The sequence below is a fragment of the Brassica napus genome, chromosome A5 (assembly GCF_020379485.1).
Source record: "Brassica napus cultivar Da-Ae chromosome A5, Da-Ae, whole genome shotgun sequence".
Lineage (NCBI taxonomy): Eukaryota > Viridiplantae > Streptophyta > Magnoliopsida > Brassicales > Brassicaceae > Brassica > Brassica napus.
In genome coordinates this window covers 24,786,187-24,795,679 of record NC_063438.1, presented here as the reverse complement: position 1 = coordinate 24,795,679, position 9,493 = coordinate 24,786,187, and the positions used below count along the sequence as shown (strand labels likewise).

The window sequence follows — 9,493 nt, the reverse complement described above, 5'->3', positions numbered from 1 at the left end:
ACAACGGTTTATAAATATAACATAAAATATATGCAGGTGTTTTGGTCTATTATTCACGGTGATACTTTTTCGTTATAATCATCGTATAAATGATGCCAAAAGATTACGGTTTATAATAAATGGAGAAGAAGATGTCCAACATTATTAGTCAAAAAAAAAAAAAAGAAGATGTCCAACATGAAGAATTTGGGTCAGCCATTGGTGACTGGTTTAATTATTCTTTGACTTGACCAGCCGCCACGAATTGACTCTACAAATTTAAACAGGGATCCTATTTGTTCAAATTGTGAATGTTCTCCTATGTTCTGTATATGAAATGATTTAATAACTTCACTTTGTTTTTTTGGTTCCCTATTTGCTACTTCTCTTTTGCATCAAACTTACTTCAGTACTATAAATTTAACTCGTTAGACTGCAATAAAATTACGAAATGTGAATGCATGTGTTGGAGAATGGTTCCCTTACCAAAACCCTTTCTAAAGTTTTTTTTAATGATTAATCAGACTAATTCCAATATTATTTAGAGTAAATTAGCTCAATATCCAAAAAGAAGTGAGATACCATAGAGTTGTGGGAAAATGGTGATGATGGGGGGAAAAAAATTGGGGGGAAATAGGGTATAGAGTGCAAATAGGGTATATGTTGAGTGTAAGAGCCGGTTCTTAACTTTTTTTAGATAAATGTTAGGAGACGGTTTCCTATATTTCGCTAAGAACTCTACCCTAAGAATCCTAAGAATCTCCCATTAATCATACTCTTAGAACATGATTAATGAGAGTTCTTAGAGGTGGAATTCTTAGTGTAATTTAAGAATCGGTTATTAACTTTAACAAAGGAATAGGTTAATCATGCATGGTCTTAGGCCCAAACAAATACTTAAAAAGAAGTGAAATCCAGTGGATAAATCTTTTTTCTAGGCTTTCAAAGAAGGTAGAAATTCTATTTTCTGTGTGGCCACAAAATAAAGTATAGTAAATTACCATTAAATCTGGTTTGTTTAACTTTCCAAAATCCACCAACCACCACACAACCATCTTATGGTTATATCTAAGACTATGTGCAATGGTTATATCTAAGAGCATGTGCAATGAGAGCGTTAGAAATAATTATTCAACTGTTGATTCAAGTGTAGTTAAAACAACATAAAGTGGAGACCACAATGTGATATGGGTAAGTTTTTACCAGTCATACAAAACTGATAAATGTTAGGGAAAATTTCATGTTTACCACTTTCATGGTACTACTTTTCATCTTTCTCACCAAGGGATGCTTCAAGAAGGTTTCATCGAATGGAGAGTCTACTTCTTTTTGGTATGACCATTGGTGCAATATGGGGGCGCTTGAGGAACTTATTGGGAGCTAGAGCCTATATTGATATGGGAATACCAGAATGTTCAACAGTAACTGAGGCTTTGCAGAAGCACAGAAGGAGGAGGCATCGTATTGTGATTTTGAATAAAGTTGAAGAGGAAATTGAAAGGCTGAAGTCTGAGAGTATTCAAGCTGAGGATATTGCTGTATGGAGAAATAAAGCAAAGAGTTAACGGCCTACATTCTCATCAAACAATATACATGGTTTATGATTCACAAGGAGTATATATTGCAAGATTGGAGCAAATGTGTCTTGTTCAAACATGCTACACCAAAGTACTCCTTTCACATTTGGACAGCAATGTTGGATAGATTGTCGACTTGTGACAGAATGTTGAAATGGAATCCAGCCATCGATCCAGTATGTGTACTGTGCAAGGAGGAAGTGGAGACAAAAAATCATATGTTCTTCTCTTGTGCATACACAAGTCAAGTATGGCAAAAACTGATGAGAGGGTTGCTTTGTGTGAGATATACTGAAGTTGGGGAGATATTGTTGAGCTAATGCTTGATCATAGTCAGGATCGGGTGAACTATTTCTGATAAGATATGCATTCCAAGCAGCAGCTCACTCAATCTGGAGAGAGAGGAATTAAAGAAGGCATGGGATAAACAGCTTCCACACACTTTGCTAACTAAAGTCATTGACAAGAATGTGAGAAATAGGTTGTCCACCATTCGGCGCCAAGGAGATCAGAAGATGGAGAAGGGGTTACAAATGTGGTTTGGCACTCGATAGAATGTTTTGCAAATGTAGTTCACTCTTTAACCTTTAGTCTCATGTTGCATTTCATGTAAAAACGTTTTTTTGGATGAATACAATTTAACATTTATTCAAAAAAAGGACATTTTCAAAAATATTTTGTTCATGAAGTGACAAAAGATTCTTATACCCTTATTTCTCTATATATAATAAATTATTATTTAAAAAATAGTAAAAAAAATATTTTTTCATGTTTTCGAATTCGAACTTTTTTATAAAAAAAATTTTGAATTTCTTTTTCGAATTTTTTTTAATATTTTTTCAAAATTTTCTTTTTGAAAATCAAAAATTATGTTTGAAACTATTTTTTTTTAAAGTGTGTTTATTTCCAAATAATTAAAATTAAAATTTTTATTCTATGTAAATATTGAAATAGCTAATATAATAGCTGGTAAATTTTGGGTTATTGACCCCTTTATATTTAAATTTGATATGCATAATTGGTACACTTTAGTATATAAGCCAACTTATATCTAAATTATATATTTATTATACGCATAAATAATTTATGGTTCTGCCACTGAAATCAACATGAAAATCGGATATATCAAACTCTGAAAGTAATGAACTTTTTTTCTTTCAAAAAGAATAAATGTGACCAATTTTTTAAAAAAAAAATGTGGCAACAATTCAAAAAAAAAATTGTTATTTGCTGAAAACCGTCCATTCCTATAATTTTTATTTTTTCTGGTTATAAATGATAGTGGGAAAATATATATCTAACGAGGATTTCTGGTGGGAACTAAACCAATCTAATTTGTTGTAATAAGAACAAAAATACTTAGATAAGAGAACTTAAAATCATGTTATTTGAAACTTTTTTTAACATATATTATAATATTAAAAAAAATATTTTAAAATTTTTGTTTAAATCTCAATTGGTGAAGATAGTTTCGGAACCAAAAGAATGACCAGCTTTTGCAAATTATTTGGAAGATTTACAACTCCTGAAAGCAACTTTCCTCCGATCAGAGATTCTCTATGTTTCAAGAACGTACAATACCAAGGCGGACAGTCTAGTACGTAGTGCAAGGAAGCAACCGTCTTTCGTCGTTCACATGGATGCAAATCTTTCAACATGGTTTACAGAGTCTATATGAGTCTGTATAAGTTGATGACAAAAAAAAATACCCTCTGTTAACACATTAAATACTCTCTTTCTAATTAATACATTAAAATAATAAATATTTATTTAAAATTTTACATTGTAAATATAAAAAAAAAATTCTTTATAAAGCAAAAATAAAATCTTAAAACGCTATTCAGGGATATTAGTAGAGAGTATTACTGCCGTAGCTTAACTTGTAAGTATTGAAATAGAAGGGAACAAGTTACCTTGTTAAACTAGATTAAATAGCTACCTTTTCGTGATAAGAAGAGATAAACAATTGTCTCATTGTCCAAAATTAAGTTGATTAACTACAATAACCAGTAAAATCTTTTGGAGAAGTGAGAATGGAACTGAATGGTAATATTCGGTCTTGATTAGGTGGTTTTATCATTGTCAATATCGTAGAAATTGTAGAAAAGAAAAGTATAAGAATGTTCATGTTTCTCTTTTTCTTTTGTTCATCTCTCCAAGTTAAAATTTTGGGGGAAAACATACAAATCCTACCTTTACAAGCACGAAGTCGAAACTATTATACGTTAAAGTCATGATGATATATAAGATTATTTCTTCGTGGTCTAGAATATAATATGCAGACAATAATGATGTGCCTAGAAGAATTTTAATGTTCGGAAGTTGATACAATATAATCATCGTCAGGGTGTCAAAAGTAAGCCCTCTCCTTAGCCTCTGCAGTAAACAAAGGGTAAAAGCGACATATCGGGACCACATATACGAAGATACAAGACGCATTGATGCAAAAAGACTAATTCTAAATCTCAAGCCGGCAAGACTTTTTATGAGCCGGGTCATTGATTGATTTGGAACAATAAGTCAACAAGAATGACTTGACCGAATCGGTTTATTATTTTAATGGATACACACGATGCAAAATCTCTTTATATAATCTCTAGAAGATTCTAATATACGAGTCCTTAAAGCCAAACGAGAAAACAGTAGACCAAAGGCATGGAGGAGATGATGGGATCGTGGGACAAAAGAAGGGAAGAACAAGAAGAAGAGGAGGAACAAGTGTTAAAGCTCCCAGGGTTTAGGTTTCATCCGACCGATGAGGAGCTTGTAGGGTTTTATCTCTCTCAAAAAGTACTACTCAAGAAATCCAGCAAGATTGATGAGATCATCAATCAAATCGATATCTATAAATTCGATCCATGGGATCTTCCTCGTAAGTTTTTTTCACTCATCACTTGTTCCTGTAACTTGTGTTCCAAACTGTTTAGTGTTTATTCTTATTACAAAAAGAAAATAGATATTTCATGCATGCTTGTGTCGTAAAATTAACACACTAGCTATAAGCAAACGACCGAAACATAGTAAAAAAAAATTATTATCCTAAGCCAAAACTATAAGAATATATATTCATACAGAAGAAGTAATAAACAATGAAAATATACAATAGAATTTTTGAAATATAATTTACGTGCCCTAATAGATGTGGCTTATGTCACGTACGGGCTGGCTACTGATCAAAGGTGTGTTTGGCTTGAAGGCTCGAGGCATACGGAGAAAGAGAGCTACTTCTTCTGCAAGAGAGGAAGGAAGTACAGAAACAGCATAAGACCAAACCGAGTGACTGGTTCCGGTTTCTGGAAAGCCACGGGAATAGACAAACCTATCTACCTCGATGGATCCAGCAAAGCCGTGATCGGTCTAAAGAAGACACTCGTTTATTACATCGGAAGCGCCGGGAAAGGAAGCAAGACAGATTGGATGATGCACGAGTTTCGACTCCCCACGGCCAATGACACTATCCCTGGTGGTTCCACTTCCACCCACCGTAGCCCTACTCCGTCTTCCTTGCTACATGCTGTAAGTTTGTAACCTACTCAATCATCATGAATTCATGGTTACATCTATTATGGTTGGCTACACGTTTTAAGCAAACAAATATTCATGAGCTTCGGTGTAGAATCTAAAAAATGTTCATGATTTGATTCATATGATATAATTTTGCAGGAAGTGTGGACATTGTGCCGGATATTCAAGAGGAATGCGTCTAGTAGAAAATACACTCCGGACTCGAAAGAATTAGCAAGTTGGGAACGCGTGAAGCCACAACAATCTAATAATCGCGAAGCAGCTTATATCAGTTTTGGTGACAATGAGAGTAGTACCAACAAGATCAACGTCATGGAAAGCAAAGAGAATAATGAGAGGAACGTTTTCCAGCTTCACCAAACGCCTCATCCACACCAGCCCATTCCCATGGAGTACACTAGTAGCACACAAGTGGATAACACAGTTTCACATATCTCAAACGATAATAACATGGACGATGTAAACTACGAGAACTGGGACGAGCTTCGCTCGGTTGTGGAGTTTGCTTTTGGCCCTTCCTCTTATTAGTTAGATGTCCTTTTACTAATTGATTACTATACATTATATAGTACTTGGACCTTGTTGCAAGGGAAATACTCTGACAATTATATATATACATGTGTAATGTACCTGATAATATATATCCATATACTATTATTATTATTCTCCATTTTCCTACATATAATCTGACCTAGTATTTGCATGTATTTTGTTCTTGGTAACAAACCAGTAGTTTTGTTTTTTTGCGTTAAATTAAGTAACGAGGAAATGTAGCCGAGCCCATGTTACAGAAGGCCATATCAGAAAGGATTTTAAAACCCAAAGGCAAAACCTTCTAAATGATGCGAGTCCAAAGCAAAAGCGGACTTAAAACTATTGAGATATAGTCATATCGGACTTGTTGGTATGTTTGAGTACCCCATTTCCTCTTCTTCTTACGACCCATGTACCCAAACCAAACTTTTTTGCTGTAAACTAGAACATGGCATCGCCTCCTTATACATAGTGGAAGGTAACAGAGACATGTGACACTGGACAAAACTATGCGAAATACATGTTACTAAATTTGAAAGTATATCACATTACCTTGCTAGAAGCACTAATTTTCCACTCACCTGTAAAATGTTAATATTATAGTGGTGCACATTGCACAATATATACGATTGATTGGATCCTACGGATGAAATAAAATGTGTCACAATCATCCAACTTAGGCATCTTGATTTCGTAGGGACTCAATCTTTATGGTCCATTTTTGTTGTGGATGGGGTCCATGTATTGCTTTCTTGATTCATTTAAGTAATCGTGTTGTGTTGTTGTCTTGGCCTGCTGGACACTAAGGACACCGTTCATCCATCACTTCACATCATTCATCTTCCTTACTTGCACCACTATTAATCATCATCATTATCAGGTAACTTTGGCAACAATAATATACTATAAAACTAGACTCCTATTGGGATCTTAAATCATCATAATCAAGAGTGATCTACTACTGATCTTCGTGGTTGTCTTAGTAAACAAATAGAAGAATATTCCATGTGTTTAGGATATCTATGATTTCTTGTTATCGTTTAATCTAGTGTGCCATCTTAGACTTTTAAGTCTGTCTTTTACTTTTTGTCTCCCTTTGACAAAGTAGCTAGCCGACGCACATCTTGGTTTTTCTTTCACTTTTTCGTAGCTTTATCATATTCTTTATCTTGTGAATTTATTCTTACTATCATTGAATTGCTTTACTCTTGTTTTGAAATTTTGCATGGTTACAAAACAAGGTTACAATAATTGTTTGAATTATAAGCTCTTTTTTGTAATATATCGATGTTGATATTTATTGTTTGCTCCCACCAAAGAACTATACATGATATTAATAGTTAGATTTTAAATTACTATGAGTGGTTGGTTCCTAATGTGGACAATAACCTAACTATTTCATCACCTTTTTTCATCCACACGAAAGTACAGTCTCTACCCGTAAATGTCCATGTCTTGTTCCTATCAAATATATCAATGTCATGTCATAACCATATATTGTTTTTTGTCGCGGATAGAAACATAAACTTCTAATTATATTTCTTATCTAAACCACATGGTGTTTTGATATTTTGTACCATTTAGTGGGTGAGAGGACGATAGTTGCATAGGCACTAATTTAATTTTTCCCATCATTAAATTAGAACAAACAAAAAGGGGATTAGGCCAAGTGGACGATCGTGGTACAGGCTACTCCTTTTAACTTTATTAAACCCTTTGAAATATTCTCACATCTTTTCTAACTTCATCTTCTGTTGTACAATCAAATGCACAGTTAGATCTATCACTACAATGTTTATGATTGCTATTATTTGATAGATCCAAGACCTGGCGAAGAGGAACTATTAAGAATTACCTATCATGTGGGTGGCTTTAGCAAATTGGTACGAACGATATCATATTATATATCAAAATAAACTCACACACCACAAAATACGGAACGATATAGTTTACAGATGAGGATTCTGCACCCATTTTTAATATCTTTAGTCACCTCTCGTAATAATGTTTCACTAAACGTTTACTTTTGTTTCACTTTCTAAAGTCTTACAACATGTATGCTTCTTTCTGAATTTGATTAATATCTCTTGGACCTTTATCTTTGACAACACCCAATTCGATTCATACTTATGTAAAAATGTAAACTACACAATCACATATATGGCAAGTGCAACTAATTTCAACTGAGATAAACGATCAACATCTTAATCACAATAAGCTACTTTCTTAATTGCGTCAAGAGACTATGGACGACTTTGGTAGAAACAGAAAGTTGGGTTCCACTTTGGTATGGAAGGTAGAATATTTGCTCAAGAGTTGTGACAAAGAAGAAAGGATAAAGAACTCAGGCCATCGATATCATCGTTGGTCCATAGTTGACATGGTACACCATTTATGAATGTGAGGTCTCATCCAAGTTTTTTTGTCCAAAAAGCATATTTGATATATGTTCATATTTTATATAAACTAATAAAGTAGGGACGTTGAATGTTAGAGGTTAGGCTACAGAACAAATAAAAACCGACCCACAAATCAATCAAATTCGAAATGATGATGACACTAATTCATACAACTTTTCTAATGTCATCTTTGCCATGGACTTCTTTTTTACAAGTTGTGAAATATATTATTCCTTATATATATTGAAAGGTGAATCATATTCATTTCATCAAACTACTGAGCACAGTGGAAGTTAAAGATGACTTTAGATCATTTCCTTTGACAAAAACAACAGAAGAAGCTAAGAGCATGTTTACCGGAAGGTTTTTAGGTTGGGGTTCTCAGCGGAATATAAGAAATTATCTTTTGACTTTTAACTAAAATAAATTAAGAACCGGTTCTTAGGGCAACATTATCGGTGGTGGGGGGAGGGTTCTTACGCGTGGGCCCCACCACCTTTTTCCAAAAACTGTGTCAAAATGTCTTTAATTAACAAACGTTTTCACTGCATTTGTTACACTGTTTGCCGGTCTCCACTGACGTGTGGCGGTCCGCGACTGGTTCATTTTAAATTTTAAATTTTTATTTATTTTTAAATCAGAAAAATAAAAAGAAAAAAAAAACTTAAGAATCCCAAAAACATTTTTGGGGATAATGATGCCCTTAAATATCTTATTTAAGAGCCAGTTCTTAATTTTTTTAGTTAAAAGTTAATGGACGATATCTTATATTTCGTTAAAGACTCCCAATAAACATGCTCTAAAAGAATGAGTTATTCCAAAAATGAATAATTTTACTTTGTGCCCCATTCGAAAATCTAACTAATTTTCTTTTGATACTATTTACTATATTGATTGGAGTGTGTAATGTTTCACCAGACTTATTGTATTGTATCGACTTTTGTGAAAGCTCATTTCAGAAAGGAAGAGAGAAAAAATATTGTTCATTGTGAGTATATCATATGGTGCAGGTGACTCACACAACACACGGCATAGAAGGTTAACCTCTTTCATGTCGATATCGCCACTATGTTCATTTCCACAGTTGATAATAGTTAAAATATTAAAATGGTGAAAGTCGGTTCCAAACACATCTAATAATTAATTTATAGAGTCAAGTAACTTTGTCATCTGTATGATATATTTTTGCTTGAAATGCTAACACATCAGGAAGTCACCTGGAAGCATACGTTATTTGTCTGTATTATATACATAAAAATTAGGTTAACTGATGAATTAAAATACAATAACGTGTAAGATGGGGAGTTTTGTTTGATATTTAAAATTCAAGTCGAGGAAAGTTCCAAGTGTGGAATCAACTTCACGTGTTGAAGAAGGGGAAATAAAGAAGAAACGATCCCCAAAGTGGGCCCAGAAACGGCCCAAATCTTATTTTTAATGAAATAATAATATTAATATAGGAAAAGAAGACGTGGGCCC

At 33.6% G+C, this 9,493-nt stretch overlaps 1 protein-coding gene across 1 annotated transcript; it reads left to right on the top strand.

The window, feature by feature from the left end:
- The first annotated feature begins 2,889 nt into the window (after positions 1–2,889).
- On the top strand, positions 2,890–5,744 carry LOC106345420 (transcription factor JUNGBRUNNEN 1). The gene is made up of 3 exons (XM_013784619.3): positions 2,890–4,428; positions 4,753–5,072; positions 5,220–5,744. The coding sequence occupies exons 1-3, from the start codon at positions 4,212–4,214 to the stop codon at positions 5,607–5,609; spliced, it is 927 nt and encodes a 308-aa protein (XP_013640073.1). The 5' UTR covers positions 2,890–4,211; the 3' UTR covers positions 5,610–5,744.
- Positions 5,745–9,493: the final 3,749 nt, after the last annotated feature.